Source organism: Phoxinus phoxinus (assembly GCF_949152265.1).
Source record: "Phoxinus phoxinus genome assembly, chromosome: 24".
Lineage (NCBI taxonomy): Eukaryota > Metazoa > Chordata > Actinopteri > Cypriniformes > Leuciscidae > Phoxinus > Phoxinus phoxinus.
Window position 1 is genome coordinate 6939001 of NC_136899.1, and position 22602 is coordinate 6961602.

The window sequence follows — 22602 nt, forward strand, 5'->3', positions numbered from 1 at the left end:
ATGCACCTCAGCTCTCAGAACTACATGGAGTAAACAAAAACAAATTAAGCGTATTTATGCATCTGCTGCCTTTTGATAATGAGAAATGCAGACTAAACAAAAACTAAGCAAGTGGATTTGAACACTTGCATGCAAGCCTGCTGGTCATTTGATGGTGAGAAGAGCAGCAAGCAACATGAGAAAGGGCTTGACTTGTAGTGAAGTTCTAGAGATGATTCTGCAGCCGGACCCCTCCAGCGAGCTGCAGGATGTATTGTCTTCTCCCTCTGACACCACAGACTCAGGAGAGTCAGACCATTATTTGGATTTGGCACCCTCATCATCCTCTCTAGCTTCCACTGAAGGCGAGGAGGATTCGGAAGATCCTGGATCTGGGTGGATTGTGAGAAACGGTGAAGTGTGGTTTTCCACCAACGCGGAGACAACTCCCTTTCTTCAGCCTGCCAGAGGCGTGACTTCATGGCCGACGCGCTATGCCATCGCAAGGGTCCAGAACATTGATTCTGTGTTCAATCTGTTTTTTACGGGCGCCGCACAATGAGAAACTGGACCGGGGTGGACTCCACAGATCTCCGTGCCTACATGGGGCTACTGATTTTGGCCGGCGTCTACAGGTCCAGAGGGGAGTCCACACGTTGCCTGTGGGATGATCACAGTGGTCGTGCGATTTTTAGAGCCACCATGTCCCTCTCAAGATTCAAGAAATCACCAGAGCTCTGCGTTTTGGAGGTTGGTCATGCTGACAATGAGGTCAATCATCTCGTCGGCCATGAAGTCACGCCTCTGGCAGGCTGAAGAAAGGGAGTTGTCTCCGCGTTGGTGGAAAACCACACTTCGCCGTTTCTCCCAATCCACCCAGACCCAGGATCTTCCGAATCCCCCTCGCCTTCAGTGGAAGCTAGAGAGGATGATGAGGGTGCCAAATCCAAATAATGGTCTGACTCTCCTGAGTCTGTGGTGTCAGAGGGAGAAGACAATACATCCTGCAGCTCGCTGGAGGGGTCGGGCTGCATGATCATCTCTAAAACTTCACTACAAGTCAAGCCCTTTCTCATGTTGCTTGCTGCTCTTCTCACCATCAAATGACCAGCAGGCTTGCATGCAAGTGTTCAAATCCACTTGCTTAGTTTTTGTTTAGTCTGCATTTCTCACCATCAAAAGGCAGCAGATGCATAAATACACTTACTTGGTTTTTGTTTACTCCATGTAGTTCTGAGAGCTGAGGTGCATATTTTGATTTTCTCAGACGCATCAAGGTGAGTTCTCTCTCACTCACACACACACACACACACACACACACACACACACACACACACACACACACACACACACACACACACTTTATTATGCTATTATACTCCATATAACTCCATGTAAAAGCCAGAAACTAAGCTTTTTTTTGCACAGGCCTATATAAAGGGTTAATGGTGCCACCTGGTTATCAACAGTAAAAATTTAAATTTTTACCTCTTCCCAACAGGGAAAACCACCAACAATCAAAAATGCATGATTTTATGGTGTCATGGCTTTGCAATCAAAAAATGTGGTTATAATGGAAGTCAATGGGGCAAAAACAGCCACGAACAGTAAATGAGGGAGAAAAAGTTAAAATCTGATGCTGCACAAAAACCAACAATGCATCAAAACCAATGTTGTTTCTAATCTTTGACATGTCCAAGACTGTGATAAAAGGTAAAAAAAAATCCAGTCCACAATCACATTTTATATTGAAAATAAGTAATTTTGTGTTTTTTCCCCTCCCAAATCAGTTACATAATTTGTGAATTTGGCAATTAAAGAGTTAAAATCTTGATTTTTTTAAAAACATTTAGTAGTTTTGAACAGGACTGAGGTTGATTAATAGATTTATGCAAAAAAAATGGCAAAAAAATATTTATCTGATCAATTTTTACAGCAGTTTAAAGTAGTGGCTGTTTTCAGCCACGAACATAACGAAAGGGTAGTGAATTTGCCCAGAGTGTACTGTTGAGTTTTTGAAAATTTTCAAAGCATTTTCCTAAAATATGTGTAAAAATAAGCTTTGTCACCAAAAATCATTCCATTTGCTGAAACACGGAAAAAGTTATGGCCAAAATAAGACTCAAAAATACCCCATAGTGGCTGAAAACAGCCACAACAGCACATAAGGGTTAACAAGAAATATTGATTCTCCTCATTTTTTCACTGTCATTAATGTGGTCCATAATAGGAATATTAAGCCAGCAAATTAAGATTGATATAGGCTACAGTTATCAGCTTAGTTTGAGGTAGATTCATCTCTACGTCTCTGAGAGAATGCAGCGTTAATGCAGAGACAGATGCCAAAAGCACGGTCAGTTTTTCATTTCACTTTTACTTTCAGGGAGTAAGTGAGCGTTTACATGTCATGTTCTTAACCCTATTATGCTCAATAAGCTGACAATGTTTGTGGTCTTGTAAATGCATTAACCTGTTTTCCTTTACCGGAGTAAAGTCATAAACGGCTTAAGCATAAACCGATCGACTGCGCTAGATTTTTGCCCCTTACCCCGATTTCTCCTGGCAAAACACATTAACCATCGTTCAATGGGCTTATTGAAGAGCATATGATATGTGATAGGCTATATGATAGGAAAGAGTCCTTACTGTGTATTTAAGCGCATCCACGCAGAGCAAGCTTTTTGCGGTAGCTACAGGGAGGAGGAAATGTATCACAAAACGTTCTTCTCAAATTCGTTCTCATCTCGTGCAGTATAGCACAGTCTCGTAAGTACAGTCAAAATGCTGCATCTGTAAGGCATGAGAGGATAAAGCTGTGCTCGTCATTTTCCCGCTGACATGTTGGAATACTCTTCGCTTTTTAATGCTTTATTTAACATCACAACAGTCATAATAAATGGAATACTCAGAATCAGATACACAAATGATTAGGCTATGTTTTTATCTCACTACCTGGAAAAACCTGATTTATTAACACTATTAATAAACTAGCATATTAATATCTTTACTAGCAAAATAGAAAAAAATATTTTTTTCCAAGATTATAACATGAAGTAAATAATTAAATAAATGTGTAAAGGAACAAGTAAGTAAATTAATGATCAAGTATAATCATACTTGATCATTATGATTAATACTTGACCCCCCAGCCCCCAGCCCCCACGATAATATTGTGTATCTCACAGGCTGACGATAGGACGACATGACTTCGCCCAACACTAAAAAGCGAGCAAACTCCTAAACCAAAACCAAAAATCTAAAATCAAGAATATGAAATATTCCGCTAGACTTTTGAAGAGATGAACGGTCAAACAATTCTCTCTGAGAATTTTAAATGTCAGACATGCTCTAAGTCTTATATTTTTGTTCTAGAGAGTTGTACTGTTAATATTTAGTGCTAGGCTCTGATACAGAGCAGCCACTTCAGTTTGTTGCTACCGTAGCCTTTGATTTCTATCAACTCTACGACTCTGCTAAAAAAACAAACAAATAAATATATTAATCATGCAGCACAACTCCTCAGATGTTTAACAGCTCTATTGAAAAGTAATTAGTTTTTCAATAGTGTTAAAATGCAAATATTAGCCTCAGTCCATTCATGAAAGTCAGCACTTTTGAAAAGCTGCTTTGTGGCTGGTTTTGTGCAATCTCTCAGCATGAATTCGGCATGAATAAACTATTTGATTAAAGTCGAATGTCACCATTTGTCTGAGACAACACTGTATTGGCAGGAGCCTTTTCCCCTCGGCTTTCATCGAGATGCACATTTAAATATGAGAGGAGGCATATTGTAGCTGACAGCACACTCAGATCTCACTGAAATGTCAATGCTAAGCCACTTGAGGAATGGCACCGCTCTGAGAGAAGGCTGATGAACCAAAATGTCTTCCATCACTTCCTGAGCTCTGCAATATCATGCAGAAATATGCAGGAAAAGGTCAGAATTATATATCAAAACATAAATAAAGTGGTGTCACTTTATAGAATAATGAAAGCTTGAGTAATGCTGCATGGGACAATCTTCAGATAAAAGCCATTATGATTTTCAAACCGCAATCTAGTTTTCTTTCTGCAACTGTGTAATTGTTTGATTTTCCTTATGAGAAACAGCTCTCTGTCAATCTGTTCTTCTTTTTAGGATGTAAAATATCACATGATGAATGGAAAGGTCTTTTACGGCTGTTGCATTAGTGAGGACGTCTCTCTGAATTAGTGTCATGCCACATCACTGATGAACAAGCCACCTGAATTATATATTTTCTAACTGTAGTCTGTATATATAAAAAACTATTTCATTTCAATAATCCTTTTAGTGATGCATGAGGTCAATCTTACAAATGTGAGCCTTTTTTTTTAACTAAAACTGGCTGAACTGAAAGCTAGAGAGTTCAAATCCAATACAGAGGGGCAAGTGTGGGGGAAAGAATCAGACCATAATGAGTGTGAACATGGAGAAATTGAGAAGCAAGGTGACAGAAATGGATGATAGCAATGACCAGGTTGGAGCCGTTAGATTTAAGTCTAAAGGTAGTGATGGCACAGACCAAAGCACTGTTTTTGGCCTGTCTTAAATTCATTCTAGCAATTACTGGAAGCCAGCACAGAGACCTAAGCAGAAGTGTAATATGTGAGAATTTCCAGAGGTTAAATACAAGGGCACATTTTTTGATATGCTCAAGGGACCAAGAGCTTGAGGTGATAAGCATGTATTATGAAACGCTAGAGAGATTTCCTTTAAAATTTCAGATGTTGAGACAGAGAGATTTGTGAGCAGTTTTCTGGTGTAAATAGAGAAGAGGGGGCCAACTACCACCCCACTAGAGAGGGGTGAAAGGGTTCAAAAAGGGTGAAAAAGTGGATGTCTACTGACGTGGCATGTTTGGCATTCATTTCCCAACTTTGGACAACAAAGGCACAAAACATTCAGAGACAAATAGCACTCTCTACAGCACATAGTTCAGCTTAAAGAACGGCTGGATAGGCGTTAATGTGGTTTAGGCCACAGAGGGTCAAGTTTTTGCCATAGAGAAGGTCATCACCCATGGCAGTATAAAAGCTTTTCACAAATGGATCAGTCTAGCTTCCTGCACTTCACTTGCAGGGTAAAGCATCGGTCTCTCCAGTGCTCGGTTCTCTCCAGCCCGCAGCGGGCTTGCTGTCTGCCTGCGATGGCTGTTACGGGTCTAATCAGCCCAACAGCCTCAGAGAGGGAGAGAGAGAAGCCCATGGCCAGCCTGAGTAGAAATCAATTACGGAGGATTGAGCTCTTGTATAAAGAACACTAATGGCAATAGCCGGAAATAAAAGAATGATTACAGACATCATAAAAACTGTTATTGGCATAATCAGTATATCTATGTAATGTCTGCTGCCAATTTATGGCTAACAGCTCAGAAATTGATCGGCCTCGATGCACTGGCAGAAAACCGAGTGGGCTTCAAGGCTGGACAATGGCAATTTATGTTGCTTGACAACACGGGCCCTAATAACCTAGCAATAAGAGAAGTTTTACAATAAATAATTTATGTAAACATAGCCTATAACTGTACTCAACTGTTAAATCAGGTATGTTGCAACAAGGAACTATCTTTCTATTATAAACACCACAGACATGTTATGAATATAGAGTAATACTGAAGCCAGGAATGAAGGTAGGTATGACCACAGTGCACGTTGTTTGTCAGTCATCTGTTATTGCAATAATAACTGACTGGTGTACTAGGGTGAAATTATGTGTCAAATTTTACTCTGGGCCCTTGGGAAACCAAAGAGCGGAGCTATATTGTGACAGTGACCCTCCAAAATGGATAACAGCCCTTGCTCTAACCTTGGGAATCTATCAGAGGGAGTCAGCATTTTCAAAAGTGCCTCCCAGATATGGCTCTGAATAATGTATCCTATGAATAAAACACATTAGTGACAAAACATACTGAATAATTCACTTTTCATTCCCTGCACGCCAGATATTAGGTCCTCTGTCACTCAGCGGACTCTCATTGGACTGTCCCACTCCACTCGTTATTTTCACCTCTTAAATACTGTAAACGGCCTCTCGCTGACTCTGTCTGAACCTGTAGTAAAACTTTAGAGTCTTGAAAACACACACACATGTACACACTAGCACAAGTAAAACTGATTTCTAAAAGTGTGAGCTGTGCGTTTCAAACAAGCATGTGTAAATGTAGAAATGACATTTTTCTAATTAAACACTTAGTCCTGCCCATTAAAAGACATACAGCTCACCTCCTCAAAGAAAGACAGATTTTTGAAGTGCTTCTTTCATCTGTCTCTCTCCTCTCCTATCTCTTATTCTTTTCTTGTTCTCATTTTCAATGCTAATGACAGACAGCATTTTGTTCACAAAGACCTAATGAAGGCTTCCACCAAAGCTGAACTAGATAATTGAAACAGTCAATGGCCCGGCACAGGAAGTGGACACCACTTACATTGACACAAATTTGACGTAAACTGAGATTTCAGTTGCAATACTTATTAGCAGTTCTAATGACTTTGTCAGGTACTTTTGAGCATCTCAGTTCCTAATGGTGGTAGATTTCACAGATCCACCCCACATCTTCAAAACTATTTAACTTCCATTATAGTCTGCATGTGGCACCATGCATTTCAAATGTGAAGCACATAAATAAGTTAAATAAAATAAGATGAAGCCACAAGTAGTAAATACACTGTAGGTGAAATCATATGATTAATTTACTCACCAGGGTGCAGTAGGTCTCTGGTGGGTCTCCACAGGTGATGTTGGGTGGGTCAAGAGTGACTTTTAGGTACTTGGTCATGTCCGCGGCTTCGGGCTGACAGGCCATGTAATACCAGGTCGGGCCTTCGTCCGTGTAGCCATGTGACTTGCACAAGTCATAGTGTCCCCAGGTTGTGGGATAGTGTTGCGTGGCCTGACACACAGTCAGCCATAATGCCTGCAGTGTCAAGAGCAGCGGGAAACGCATGGCTGCTTCCTTTATTCGGGCCGCCCCTCTAATAGACTATTCACTGTGATGTAAAGTATCCGTCTGCTCCCTCCTCTCAAAAACGCATGAGAGAAAGAGAGATAGAGAAAGGGGAGGGTGGAGAGGAAGCTCTAGGTCTGGTTTAGAAAATAATCCAACTTTTGCTGAGTGTAGGCCAGAAGAACTGCGGCAGCATGCCAGCTTCCCTTTGGTCACTGTAAGGTCGTCAAGTCTGATGCTTCAATCTCCACCTCTGGTCTTTATTGTGTCCACTGGGAAGGGGCAGGATGGCAGGCAGGGTCGGGGGTGCCAGCAGAGATAAGAGAAGTGGAGGCAGAGAAGACGAAATGATCAGTCAGGGCTGGAGAGAGAGTAAGGCTTCTGACACTCTGATGAATCGACTCTCTGGCTAGATGTTGACTGACAGCCGTCTCAGCTTTGCCTTCTGTCAATCATCCTCTATTGCAGCTTGGCATCTGCACTCTGCACAGAAAAATGAGAGAGGTGATGGTGAATATCAGTTAGGGGATAGAGTTTGACAGCAAGAGGAAATTAGCGCTCTGACTCCTCTGAGGTGGTGCCATTCAGGTGTCTGGTGTGCGTCACAGAAAAAATATCATATGTAAAAAGCCATCAAAGAAAACGTGATCTTGAGAGCTTACATACATTCATTCCTGGCTTTAGCCATAATCACATGCAGGCCCGTTCTCTTCCACCATGCCTACACTTAAAATGCACTTTTGATACTGTGTATAGACCAACAGCTACGTGTAACACTAAACAAAATTACAGGATGTAGAGGGATCAGGTCAGAATTCAGAGAGTAAGTGCAAAGCTGATGATTGCTTCTGATGCCTTTTGTATGGGAATTGATGAAATTCTGAATAGGAGGCAGACTCACGAGGTTACTCTCACAAAAGTTACTATAGAAACACATGTCATCTTCTGCTCGGCAGCAAGCTGAAGTCACTTCGGAGCCCCTAAATGGGGCCTGTAAACTGCTTGTGTAGGGAAATAATAATGTGAAACACCTCTCTTAAACAAAATTAAATGCGTTTTCCCTGTTATTATGAAAAGAAGTTCAACATCTAAATATTTCACAACATGCATTGCACATAGAAACCAGAACCACCTGGAGAAACCAACGCATTCTTGACTGACAGTTTACTTACATAGCTGAAGAAGCAGGGTTGATCTGAACATTAAAATAACCCTATTAGGTTGAACTAATGATTTTTACACCAGCAAGTGAGTTGTACTATTCTAACCATTCTGCACAATACTTTACAAAAGTACAATATTTAGCTTTTAGTGAAGATGAATATGGTTTTTAGCTGACATTGAAATTATTGATGGATTGTTATGGTCCCACGTTGCCTCATCTTCTTGTCATCTTCACTCATGATCCTACTATAATGATTTCATTGAATATATTTAATCAAAGTTCTCTATTCATCCAGAATCATCGAGTGACTCATTCACTCAGGCATGTGTTGGGCCTTTGAATTGTAAGTCTGAAAATACAAAGCTGCAACAAGTAATGGAACTCGCAGAAAAACTCAACAAAATTCTGCTTTTATCTGTTGTGCTTCAGAAGTTCAGAACAGTAAAATGATGTACTGAAATAAAACCAAAATACAAGAGAAATACTAGAAGGATGAGAAACAAAGCAAGAAAAGAAGCCATGCATAAGATATTTGTTTCAACTGAGCGTAAAAAAAAAAAAAAAAAAGAATCTCAAAAAAAGTATCCTAATAGATCATTCACATTTTTGTTTTACTGTATTTGATACTAATACTACAGCAGTGTTGGGAAAGCTACTCTGAAACTGTAGTTTGACAAGATACTATAGCTAGCTACTGATAAATTAAAGTAGTCAAGATACAGTCAAGGCACCTTAGTTAGTAGTATCTTCACACCTATCAAAATGTAGCTATAGCTACATTGAAACTACATTGATTAGTTTTTTACAATGACATTATATATTACAAATAACTGAATATTTTTTATGAAGAATGTTTTAGGTAGGCTAAAGGGTAGGCCCACACAGTGCACTTTGCTCTGAAACACACTGTTACTCCCCAACACTGTACTACAGTACATTGTATATGTTTACATGCATAATCTTGATTACGATTAATAAACGGACAAAGTTTAAGGTAATTTAAACACCTTAAAGGATTAGTTCACTCCAGAATTAAAATTTCCTGATAATTTACTCACCCCCATGTCATCCACATTTTGGCCAAATATATGTTGCTAGCAACAAAAAATTGTGTGAACCTGGACCACAAAACCAGTCACATGTCGCACGGGTATATTTGTGGCAATAGCCATTAGCCACCAATCCAATCCTCCTTTATTTATAAAGCACCTTAAAAACAACGCTGTTGACCAAAGTGCTGAACACAGTCTATAAATAAACTATAACATACAACAGATGCGCAACAAAAAATAATAAAACAATAATTAACAATAAAAATAAATACTACAGTAATACAAAACTGAAAGTCAACTCTCAAACTGAGTTAAAAGCCAAAGAAAATAAATGAGTTTTTACATTTAAATAATACATTGTATGGGTCAAAATTATCGATTTTTCTTTTATGCAAAAAATCATTAGGATATTAAGTAAAGATCATGTTCCATGAAGATATTTGTAAACGTCCTACCACAAACAAATATACGGTATATTAGTGAGGGGGTGCAGCAAAATCGCGAACATAAATGGACTTAAAGGCGATTTTCTCAATGTTTCGATTTTTTTGCACCCTCAGATTCCAGATTTATTTTTAAATAGTTGTATCTCGGCCAAATATTGTCCTATCCTAACAAACTGTACATCAATGGAAAAAAATAAATTCAGCCTTCATATGATTTTGTTGTATGCACACAGAGGATTCACTTTTTTTAGACAATCAACATACCCGTCACGCAGAGTGTAACGATTTCTCCAATATTATATTATTGTTTGTTAGATTCAATCAGTTTGTAACCCTTGCTAAGAGCAATCAATACGGAGCAGTAAGAGTCGCCCATGTACGTTTCTGCACAGCACAGCTACAAAATGAAGAGGGAGCAAAGGTTGCCAGTTCCCCCTGATGGAGGCTGGCAGGGGGATAATTGACGACGACTTACCAAACGTTCTAAAAGCGGGGGCCAGGAGCATTTTAGTGCTTGTTAATCAGTCTGTCCAGTCAATACAGATGCTGACCCCACACTCATCCCGTCACCAGTCCCACAATGATCAATTAACCTTGTGAGCCCCAAACGAGTTGAGGTGGTGAGTCAGATCACAGCGCAGTCTCGCAGTGGACCACCCTCAGATAGGAGCTCTTTTCTCACCAGAGCAGAGATCATGCACATTGTAGTGCAGAGAGGATCATTTGCACAATCACTGTCACTGTAAAATCACAGAACAGGGAGTTGAGTGGGGTGTCTGAAATAGAGACTAATCTCCATTTAGAAAAACATGGAGCATGAAATCACATCTCAATCTGACTGTTGACCAAAGCTGCCTAAATAAAAGGGTGTTTGGTGCCAAAGATCTGGATCAAAGAGTTCATCATAAATGAACTTGCGCAAATATATTAGGATCAGAGATGTACTTAAACTTTGAAAATTACAGATTAGTCATATTGGCTGTTATGAAAGCCAGACCAAAACCATGCCTTCAAATATGCATTAGGGAGGAAAAAAGAAAAACAAAACTGAATGAATGAAAGAACATCATCCAGTCTATTTTTTTCCCTGCTTAACTTAGACATTTAACTTAAGGATTAATCGAAATGAATACAAACAGAATTGGAAAAGGTCCGTATTTTAATGAATTTTAACGTATCGCCATGCCTTATTAAAACTCATCACATCCATCATAATGACCATTATTCAGAACTATGGATGGAGGGCGTGATTAGATTCCTCCAGATTTAATAAGGACAGAGTGAGGAGACAGTAAGGGAGAGAAAGAGGCAGCAGAGAGAGAGAGAGTAGGTGGGATGGACTTCTCTTCAAAAAACGAAGGGAAAAAAAGCAAACTTTTGGCATGTAGCTCTCAATAGGCACAAAATCCAAACATACAGGAACGTACAGGAACGGGGGGAGAAAGACGAGGGGGAGGAAAAGAGGACAGTGTAATGAGCCATTAGAGATACAGGGAGGATAAGTGTCTAGGGCACATTAAAGATCACACAAGCCCGCTTGTTATCACTTTCCATGATCCATACGAGTCCTCTTAATTATTCTGCGCTGCCTCCGGTGATGTGGCTGGCGCAGAGTGGAGGATGCATTATGACACAGAGCGAGGTGATTTGAGGCAGGTCACCTCATCTAGCATCAATCGTATTTAACATGGGACCCTGATGAGGAGATTCACAAACAATCTCATTGTTTAATCCCACCATTACAGGGCAGTCATATTCATAATCTGCTGGGTTAGCATGAGAGGGGAAACAAATCCTTGTGACCATATTTACATGTAAATTGTTATGGTGATTGGGGCAGGGGAATGATTATTATTATTTTTTATAATTTATTATTATGATTATTATATTGGTGGGGGTCTCCTCAACCCCCACCAATGTGCAGCATCCACCTGGATGATGCGACGGCAGCCATATTGCGCCAGAATGCCCACCACACACCAGCTTATTGGTGGAGAGGACAACATGATGAAGCCAATCAATCATATGTATATGTATAGGCTTTAGAGTAGAGATTTAAGTAGAGATCATATGGCCATATGACAGGACTAGAACTAGAGGCTCTGTCAACACACCCCTCCTTTTCTTGGTGTCCACTTCGATCTTGTCCCCTGGGCCATTGAAGCATGCCTGCATGTCTAAGCCTCAGAGGTGCTCATAAACGATGGCCTGCTAAACTATACTATACCAGAACAGATACATGTCTGCTTTTAATTTCATTAAATATCAAATTCTATAAACCAGCCTCCATCTTGTATCCCAAAATCCTTTTCTCTTGTCGCCACATTTCTCTTTCTGCCATTCATGTCTCGGCCTGTGATAGAGAGGGAGGTTCAGCGCTCGATGAGATCTGCACTCTCGGGATTTCTGCGCCCGCCTGCACGGGATCAGTGATTCTACCATAAACAGCCTGCCAATATGACAGGTCTCATAAATAAACATTCAGTGCAGCAGGGAGTGAGTATGTTTTCCCTAAACATGACAGCCCAACACATACACCCACAGAGTCTGATGATCTCTACTCTAATCCAGACTTAACCACAGCACAACCATCAGCCATGTTGCTCTTCTGATGTTCAGGTATCGGAGATATTTCTTTCATCGTAATGTGTGGCAATTGCAAGCAGAAGGCATGATGATGGCTTCATGTGACTCAGCCTGTCAGTTGAAGGCAAAATCAAAGCACAGGTTTGTCTACACTTCATGAGAGCTATTGGACCTGGCAGACGTCCTATCCCATAATGCAATCTGATTTTCTGCAATAGACAGGTCCCTGGCCTCGGAAGAAAGGGATCTCCCTTAGCACAGCTGCTAACCCTGGCTTGACTTCTCCCACTCTTGCTCGTCATTCTCTCTTTCTTTCTCTCTCCTCGGCATGTTCTGTCACTTTCTGTTCATGTGTGAAGGCGCAGGACGCTTGACAGGGCGACTCTCGACTCTAGCAATGCCATTTGTGTTGTGCAGCTTAGCTTCAGGGGTTTGTTTCTCAATCTCCGCACACAAAATCCCCTATAAGGCTTGTGTTGTCACAGACCTTCTCCCCTACAACCCCCCCTCCGCTCAAGACATCAGCCTCCACCGCCAAGCACACACTTTGCTGCGACATCGGAACATGTTATGCATTATTAAATACACTTTTCCTAAAAGGCTGCTGTGGCATTCAGTTTTCGTCGCGATATGTCAGACTGCTCAAAATATCCCACTGGAGAACGAAGCTTGAAATCATTATCTTGGGATGTTGAGAATAATTTTGCACTGAACTAAAGCTCACAGCTCAAGTGCATGCTACTATTTCCTCATTCCGTATACTTACATGAGTGATTCTGCTAAATCTGAGATGTCATAAACACCTGATGATGATGATGATGATGATTGATACAATTCCCCCACTCACCATACAAATATTTTGCAACAAAGCATGACTCAAACGCAACCTCTACCCTATGCCTTTTTGCTTAAATTGAGACTTTATAAAAGTAGATTGTAAAGATAACATGCACTAATTATTTTTAAAAAATCAATTATGTTTTATGTCAGAATATTTCTATAGTCATCCATCCGTCTGTCTATCTGTCTGTCTGTCTGTCTGTCTGTCTGTCTGTCTGTCTGTCTATCTATCTATCTATCTATCTATCTATCTATCTATCTATCTATCTATCTATCTATCTCAGCAACATTTTAAATGTATATGAATGTATACACGCAGCATGCATGCAGCATAATGCATGTCACATCAGTCAAGTTCTGTTAAGCATTCAATTTCAACTACCGTAGTTGTAGTTCAGATGTAGTAGCTACACAGAAACTCAAATCCATAACAAAACAACCTGAATCGGTAACGGGTGAACAAGAAAACGCCAATAAAAACTAAAGTTTATAATTATTAATTCAGTTTGATGTTTAAAGTAAATTTACTGTAGGCTACATGCAAAATAAACTAGAAATGAGCATTATACTAATCGCACTCCAGCAGCATTTACTAACCACTATCGAAACATTTGCTAACCACTATTCAACAAAGTTGCCTACTTTGACGAATTAACACAAATTAGGGCATAGCAGGGAACGCGAAAGCAAACTAGACATGGACAATAAAAGCATGTCGACCGCAAGGGGGCGCTTCCATTCGCATTTTCTCAAAGGAATTTCTCAAAGTCCACTCTCAAAGGTGATGAAATCATATTCAGTTTGCATACATTTTCTACTTGTATGTCACAAATATAACGTTTTCAAGGTTACAGTAGAGCTTGCAAGTCAGTATCTGGTGCAATAAAACAATTATTCTGAATGAAAGTTATTAAAAGTTAAAGCTGCAGCAAAACAACATTACTAGATCCCATAAGTAAACTATTAAATAACGTATGGTAACGTACAAATATTCTCACAAGCCAACCTTAACTTAACAAGGAAGGGGAATACTCACGTCATTGAGATTCACTCTCGATATGAAGGGTCCCGCGGAGGACTGGGTGTTCAACAAGTTCATGAATGACCATAGAGGATCCTCTTAAAGACGGCTTGTTAATCTTAATGTGATGAGTTTGGGGAAAAACTGAATCTCCCCCCACCTCCACCCTATCTAAACGGGCTGACTAAACAGCGACTGAAGGTGTCTGGCGGCACGTCAATCTTCCCTTAAGACGCGTGCCACATTTCTAGTGCGAGACGTTACTGAAGCATTCATTTCTGAGGTACTTCAAAGGAAATGTTAGGCTATCAGTGCCAACAAAATGAACATAAATTCAACCTCTGCGTGTGTCCCAAACAGTGTAAACTCATAAATCCCACAATTTCTCCTCCTTCATCGTGTTTTCTTGTGTGAGCATCGTGACAATCACATCAGAGCCAATAACCGTCCTCACTAAACTTTGAATAGCCAAGTGTCCGTTCCTCCTGACGGATTTTCTCAACGCCAAAAAAAGAGATTCCCTTCTAGTTTGAGGGGATAACGAAAAACTGTTCTCTTTGAGATATTTTCACTATCTCCTCGACGTTTTGGTCGTGAGCGAGACACGAATCGCACCAATTAGACCCGCGCGCACCAAGAAGATCCTCACGCGCATTCCCTTACGCGCGTATTCCGCGAGTGTTCGGCGGGAAATGATGGCTGGGGAAGATTACGCACTTGGACACTCCACACACTCTCTCTGCTTTTACACATCCACTCAGCCCTCACTGTTTTCTGCTCATCCTCTCACTCTCTCTCTCTCTCCCAGCAGTTTAAAACTCAGATGGGACTTCAGCAAAGACACAAACGGGACAGAAAACCCGGTTTTTATTCGAACAAATGGTGAGGGAGATGGACTACAGATAGTTATATATTTTTGTCTGATGTGGGGATCTCTTCACTGTAAATACTAAGTAGGATATGCCATCCACTGGGTCCTAAAGGTAGCATATACTTAAGACATTATGCCAGAGCTTCTATCTTTGGTGAGTGTAATTCATTATCTGTTCAACAAAGAAAATGATATAGTACTTATACCTAAAATGTAGCAGCTTTTTCTATTAAAGAAAAACCTACTGTATAATTTCACATATATTTTGTTAATATCCTACTATTAATTGAATGTTAAATTAAATGAACCAACTAAAATTATGAATAGCCTATATTACTAATATATTATTATAAATATAATATAATATATTATACTCATCGTTTACTCATAAATGATTATATTCACTTTCCAGAGAAAAGTTTAAAATAAAGTAGAGTAAAAGTAAAAAAATCCAAGAATGAAATGGAATTATTTGCTTTAACTCTCACAGACCAGAAATGAATCCGACGAAAAATCACTTATATGGCAATACTGACTGGAGAACAACTTGGAAATGTTGTAGATTTTAGCTGTAACATCTACAAAGTAGAAATAACGTACAAAAAGAAATACAATTAGTGAATTAGTTAGAAAAAAAGCTAAAGTTATTACTATTTGGAGAAGCTAAAGTGATAAAAATTTGCAAAACACTGATTCTTTTCAGGCGTATATGCTCCAGTCTCCAAACTGTTATAAAAAGCCAAAGTGGCCTTTTTTTTCTTCAAAGCAACAACTGAATTTCCGTTAGTATCTAAGTTCAAGCACCCTATCAATATGAAATTAACTAATGGCATTTAAAACTTGTACTGCGTTAGATTTATGAAAAGACCATCTTATAAAGTGTGGAAAATACTCCAGAAACTACTGTTGCAAGTCAACTGGACCGTCACTGAGCAGTGAGGACTACATAGATAAAAAGAAACAGCTAGTGATAATCATTCATCTCATAAAGAGGCAATGAGTTCAAGCTCTGCTCATTTATGTAGTTGCTGTCAGAAAGCTTTTTATGGAGAGCCAATAAACTAGATTATTGCCAGTGGCAGTGCGTGACATCTTACACATAAATTGATTGTGCTTTTCTTTTCAAGTAATATCCAAAGTAAGGTAACAGCAATTTTGCAACTCACAAAAAAAAAACCCATAGATTTTTACACCAGCAAGGTCCGCTGCCAGAGCCATAAACAAAAAGACACAGAAGTGCGCAAAAGCGTAATGTTACGCACTGCAGGCGAAGGAGAATAAAACGGGGAAAATCCGTAAACAATAAGACTCGTATTGTATTAGCGTGTTAAGTAGCCTAAGTTGCATTTAAATGATGCTCTAAGAACGCCGACAAGCCATGGTATTCCCATAAAACACCTTACGCACATCAAAAGTTTGAGCGAGAAGCACCCATTACTCATGCATGCATTGAGATAAAAAGTCTTCATTGGCCTCACCTTCACTCAAAAGCTTCAATCCAAAGCGTCAATCCGAACAGTGCGATGAGATCTCATGTTGCACACCGATATTTGACGGCTTTCAATCGGGACATCTTGGAGACGCGCAGGTGCGGAGCTGAACTCAGAAGCGACCACTCCTGTCCTCGGCTCCGGGAGAATGGTGGTCTAATCGAAGCCACAAATGGCACTTCAGCGAGTCAAACAACTCAGCAAACAAATTCGACGGCGGGGAAACACTTTTCCGGCTTAGTGTTAGGTTTTGGTGAAGCCTTCTTTCTTTGAGGTGAATGTGACAGTTGAGATGCCTTGGGAAGGTGGGATTATATTCAACATGTGATGTGGCGGATGGTCGTACAACTTGAAAAAGATGGATCATAACACATATTAAACGTAAATCATTATACAACTATTATCACGATTGTGTATACTATACTAAATCATATCTAAACAGTACTATATATAGCCTATATATATATATGTGTGTGTGTGTGTGTGTGTGTGTGTGTGTGTGTGTGTGTGTGTGTGTGTGTGTGTGTGTGTGTGTGTGTGTGTGAGTGAGTGATTTAGTAGTATCACAATAGTGATAATATATGATTTAGTAGTATCACAATAGTGATAATATATGATTTTGTAGCATCACAATAGTGATAATATATATATATATATATATATATGTATATATATATATATATATATATATATATATATATATATACAGTATACACACACACACACACACACACGAGAAGCTTATACATTCTTGAGGTTTTTAGACCATTGCTAATGTCAAAAGTCATGTCGACTTTTTTTGCATATCATAACTGCATATTCAGAAATGAAAGGTATGTCCTTTAAATAGTTGTCCTCAAACTAAATGAATGCCAAAAAAATAATTACTTGAAAAAATGTATGTTTTATTGCATGCATGAAATTAGCAGATTTGTCTCTGACTTAAACCTGCACATCTAAATTAGTGATGGAGAAAGAAGATAAACTTTCTGTCACGGACCATTTAACCTGAAAGTGGCCAGTCATTAGCTCAGACAGGAAGGTCAAGTCGCTGATATGAAAACCTAAATGCTGCTTGTCTAGTTTATGGAACACGCATTAACTGTATTTCCTCGCCTGAATAGAGTAATCCATGTAAAAAATATACTAAACAGCCTTCAGCTTATCATCATACAAGTCAACAGCAAACAAACAAAAATCCTAACACACTGGTGAGAATAAGGCCATCTATACAAGCAGATAATGTATATCACCAATTGGTGTGCGCCTCCTAAACACGCTTTAAAAATCAATTGATATTCTTCCTTCACAGACAGTGCACATCCGCTGTGTGTGTTTACCATTTGATATTCCGCACAGCCATGCATCTTAAAATCTATCATAAAGCTCAATAGCTCACTGGTGCTGCAATTGACTTGGACAGGCAATCACGTGACTGCATCAGCCAGTAGGAGATGACGCCTGTATTTCCTTCAGTGCTGTCATACCTTTCAGTTATTTGAGAATTGATGACTGCCTCTCATGTGGCTCATCACTGTCTCTCACATCTGAGGAGAGTATTGAGTTTCATCTGTTCCGTCCAGCGCATATCTGTCACATGGTAAGAAATATGAAGAGAGATCACTATAAAGTGAGATGTTTCCACCGACGGTTCAACCCTTAAATAGACAATAACATGTTCAAATTTAGACTAATTCCTCTTCTGATCCTCGAATAAGATGGTTACACTTTGATTTATTTTGACCTATAAAAGACTTTACAGTGAAAGTTGGATAAAAGTCAAGCAAGTTTTGATCTTTGAGCAAAATGCTAATTTAAATTTTGGGGTGAAAAATAACTTTTAGGGGGAAGATATGTGGCATGTAATCATAATTATCTGCTAAAAATGATTAGCACTGCAAAGAAAATGTGTCAGTGATTTTCTAAGACAAAGCCATATATGTGACAAAGCCTTATTTATTTTAAGCCTGGCACTTTTCAACAAATTTAAAAACCTAGCACCATAATCGTGAATTTTTATATTTAAGCTCTAGCCTCTTCTTAAGTTTACTGACATGGAAAGGTAATATTCAGCAGCAGATGATGTTCCTCCAAAACTGATCTCCTCAAACACACAAAACCTCCAAATCTACAGTCAACACAATAATCCCTCAAAATTAAAATTTGTTTTTAGCTGCCATTCATTAAATCCACTGCCTTGAGGGCAGATATCACACCATGAGAGACCTTGTCACCATTGTTAATGAAAGCAAACTGGCCTGCTAATGATAATGATGACAAATTGAAGATCCGCCTAGTGCCTTGGGATCTGGTCTTCTAAATTAGGATTTGTCAATAACATGCTTCCAATTTGTCTTCTCACGAATCAAAAATATTGGTTACTGTAACTGGCAGGCGGCAAATGATTTCCCCTGGTTTATTTACAGTAACATCATTAGCATATCAGGGGGATGTATTGGATAAAATGATATGCCTTTGTGGATGAAACTCATTGAGGCTGTCTAGGAGACAGAGACAGCTCTGATTTAATTTGCTCCTACTGTCTAAACAGCTATTAATAGCAGGATTCAATTAGACACATTTAATTCTTAAATATGGTAAGATATTTTGATCTATTGGTATTAAATGGAATACATCAAATCAAGCGTGGCTCTGAAAGCGTGTTAATGACAGATTGTTCCAATTAATCGTCACATAACATCACATAAATACAAAGAAAAATGAATTTGCTTTGCAACAAATCACTCTCTGCGATTTTGAGGATTAGTAACTTCTTGCATCCAAAATGCATTCAATGGTAATCCGAATCACAGCTAAAAAACTGATGAGGATTGCGTCATAGCAGGTCATTGAGCTTAAGCTAATACATACAACAAATGAGAAATTAGTTCTGAATGGATTCCACAGCCACAAATGTCCCTCAGATCATCACTATGAATCTATGCCTGCACACTTTTCAATAAATACCTTGGGCTGCATCCGAAATCGCATTCAAATTAAGTACATTAAGAGAGTATGCGATTTCAGACACAGCCAATGTCAATATTCTTTGTGCCAAGGCCACTGTAAAAATAAAGTTATGCCAAATTTAGTACCCATTGGTCATGAAATGTTTAATGGGTAACTTTAATATCAATTGGCTAAAGTCTGTTCCAAAAGGGATTATTTTGCTAAAAGCAAATAATAAATTCAGGTAATAATGCATTGTTAAACATGCAAATCATTGTACATAGGTTCATCACCCTTTAAGGTAGAATAAAATGCCTACAATATCATGTTGTTAATGTCAAAGGATGTGCATCCAATTAAACTTTAGAGAGGTCACCTGATAATAGAACAAAAAAATATATACTTTGCAGGGCTTTCAATAAAACTTGGCTGCCTATACAGTAAAAAGGAAGAAATACGCTGAAAGGGGTGCTTCCTGACTAGAGAAAGCAGAGAAAATAAATGCTGTTTTCTTCCCTTTTGCCAAATAGTTAGGAAAACTTCAACACCCATAATGCACCAAGCATGTTGTAATACGAGGCCACTCCCACCAGTCTGCTATGGACACGGTTATCAGTCAAACACCGCCTTGCTTTAGCAGAAAATACCTCTATGTAAACTTTTAGTCATAATGGTGTCGATATTGTTCCCGTGTTCAAGGATTTAAAGAGTAAACGTTTAGCGGGAGGGAGTTATTTCCAGTGAAGGATCCAGCGCAGTGGCTAAAGGCTGCAAATAATTGTAATTATGGAGAGAATGGCGCGACGGAAAATCTGAAAAACCTGTTTTTGAAGTCTACATTTCAAACTGGATGACCACACAAAACAGTATTTTAGGCTGAACGTAAAGTACTTTTTTTTTTTTTTTTTGCCGTTCTGTCAGTTTAATTTTAAACTAATATACAATATCTGGCACAGGCTGATACACTTTTCCCTTGTCGTTTATACATTTCCAAGTGTCAATTCTGCTATTCAGCTTATGTCGTGGAATTGAATTTAGCAATACAATATTTTTGCACAAAAGGGCAAAAAGGGTCACCAGCAAATCCAAAAACCAATGATCTAACCTACCTCAATGACTTGCAAATATTTTCCTAAACTTTATCTTGAAACTGAATGGTTAGATTATAACCAGTTGTTCCTGATGTCCTCCACTACTGGCCAAACAACGATTGTTTCATTTTTTCCACAATAAGCAACATTACAGAGCTCAGGCAAGCATTGTTTATTGTGTATAACTTTGCACATGTGCTGTCCATAGACAGGAGTTTAAACCTGATTTTCCCCCTAGGTCACTTAACATACAATTTCAAGGAATAATTATAGTGAAAAGTATGTCATGTGTGAAACTTAGTGGGGGGAAAACAAAAACAAACAAACCAAAAACATCCAAAAGGAATGCTAATGGAATTCATCATTATTTATTACCATAATTTGAAGCTAATCACAAATTATTTTAAAGAGACACTGCCAGACCAACAGAAGATCCTACTGGATAAACTTAAATTCTAGGTGTGAAAATAGGAATTTCAGTGTATCCAGAAGGATTCTTTATGACTCTTTTATTTTTTTATGTTTATTTGATTAAAAAAACAAATTTAATAACCATTAGCATTCCTTAATTTGTTTGACTGTAAATAACTACAAATAGGTTATATAGTGGCCAAACTTCTATTTAACTTCTAAATACTGATCAGGAATAGAAAAGGTTTTGGAGTGTTTTTTCTGTTCACCTATCACATAGTCCACATGGATGCATATGTGTCTAGAATTCTCCTCGGAGGGATACAAACTGATCTCCCCCTCAACGTTAGTGTCCTGCATCACATCCACAGCATCATCCAGATACAGCACAGCCTGCTTCCAGTGCGTCTCGGGTTTGAATGGAGATGTGGAGAGCACCAGGGCCTTCTCCTCAGCGGGGAAAGTCACGGTGAACCACACGCACAGGGCGTGGATGGAGGACGAGCCGAAACACTGGCAGCGAAACACTCCCCTCACATCTCTGAGCTGCTCGAGTGTGACTGTGTTCAAATCCAGCTCTGCAAACTTGCACGGGTGGGAGAGCACATCCTCCACCGTCACCGGATTCACAGTGATGTCTTTGTTCATGATGCACTTCCTGGCAAAGTCGGTCATGCAGGACATGTCCACGCCGTACTGTCCTTTAACGGTGCTCCAAAAATCCAATCTGCCCTCCACCACCAGATCGTTTATGGGAGCGATGTAAAGATCCGCCCGGGACGGTAATATGAGGCCGCCGGGTTTGAGCCACTTATCCCGGGCAAAAATCACAGAGTTCAGCATGGATTCGTGGAGGAGCGCGTAGCCCATCCACTCGCTGACAATCACATCCACCTGTTCGGTTAGTTCGATCGTCTCTAGTGTAGCTTTAATGATTTCTATTCTGTCCTCCATCTGATTCAGTTTTACGATTCTCACAGCCTGATCGGCAATCGAGCTCGCTTCGACTGCATACACCTTCCTGGCACCCGCTTGCGCACAGAATAGGCTCAAGACGCCGGTACCGGCTCCCACATCAAGCACCACTTTCCCCTCTATTGACTTACTGTTTTTAAAAATGCCCATTCTGTACGTGTTAGTGCGCACAGTGTCTGCAATCATCTCTTCGTGAATGGTGACATCGGAGTAGCTGTCAAAGTACATGTAATCCTCTGTACTCCGGTCTAGTTTTCTTTTCTTAGTACCGTGCTGTGACATTTTCCCCAAGTTTGCCATGCGTATTTAATTTTTTTTCTCCCAAGTAGCTTCCGTTTCTGAAACGCAGCTCGAAGGGCATCATGGGACATGTAGTTTTTAAACTCGACCTAGTTCCTCGGAAAGAACGTCAATCGGTTAAGAAATGAACTACACTTCCCATGAGTAGTCAGATATTCTTAATAAAAACGCATTTCCCCCCCATTTAAAATAAATGTAGTGAATGATATTATAACATTTTCCTATATACATTTTTGGGAGCTTTCTTTGCTTTAATTAAAAAAAAGTTATAATGTGACACTGACACCTAAATGTGTCACAGCTAAATGTGACACCTCCTTTCAAAACAACCACATAGAAAGAGACAATCCCATAATTCATAAATAAACTGAATAATTATGTTTGTTAGGTGTTGAGTTAGTCTGTTAAATAGACTATAATTATTGTTATCTATAAACATTATCGAGAGAGAGAGAGAGAGA

At 39.4% G+C, this 22602-nt stretch overlaps 2 protein-coding genes across 14 annotated transcripts in view; both read right to left on the reverse strand.

The window, feature by feature from the left end:
* The window catches only part of ntng1a (netrin g1a), a 91992-nt gene extending 75301 nt beyond the window's left edge, over positions 1-16691 (reverse strand). For 6 of the 13 annotated variants that reach the window (XM_079601147.1, XM_079601145.1, XM_079601144.1 and 3 more), the window contains exons 1-2: positions 14070-14725; positions 6699-7427 (exon numbers count right to left, since the gene is read on the reverse strand). In XM_079601147.1, coding sequence (XP_079457273.1) covers positions 6699-6944 — 246 coding nt within the window. In that variant the 5' untranslated portion in view covers positions 6945-7427; positions 14070-14725. Of the gene's footprint in view, positions 1-6698; positions 7428-14069; positions 14977-16403 lie in introns of those variants that run through there. The other 7 variants (XM_079601146.1, XM_079601143.1, XM_079601151.1 and 4 more) reach the window with 5 other exon arrangements.
* A 3515-nt stretch (positions 16692-20206) lies between these two features.
* On the reverse strand, positions 20207-22187 carry prmt6 (protein arginine methyltransferase 6). Its single transcript, XM_079602326.1, has one exon. The coding sequence runs from the start codon at positions 22139-22141 to the stop codon at positions 21074-21076; it is 1068 nt and encodes a 355-aa protein (XP_079458452.1). The 5' UTR covers positions 22142-22187; the 3' UTR covers positions 20207-21073.
* Positions 22188-22602: the final 415 nt, after the last annotated feature.

Bases quoted from the DNA above. Each gene is read 5' to 3' on its own strand.
- prmt6 (XM_079602326.1), bottom strand. From the start codon at position 22,141: ATGGCAAACTTGGGGAAAATGTCACAGCACGGTACTAAGAAAAGAAAA.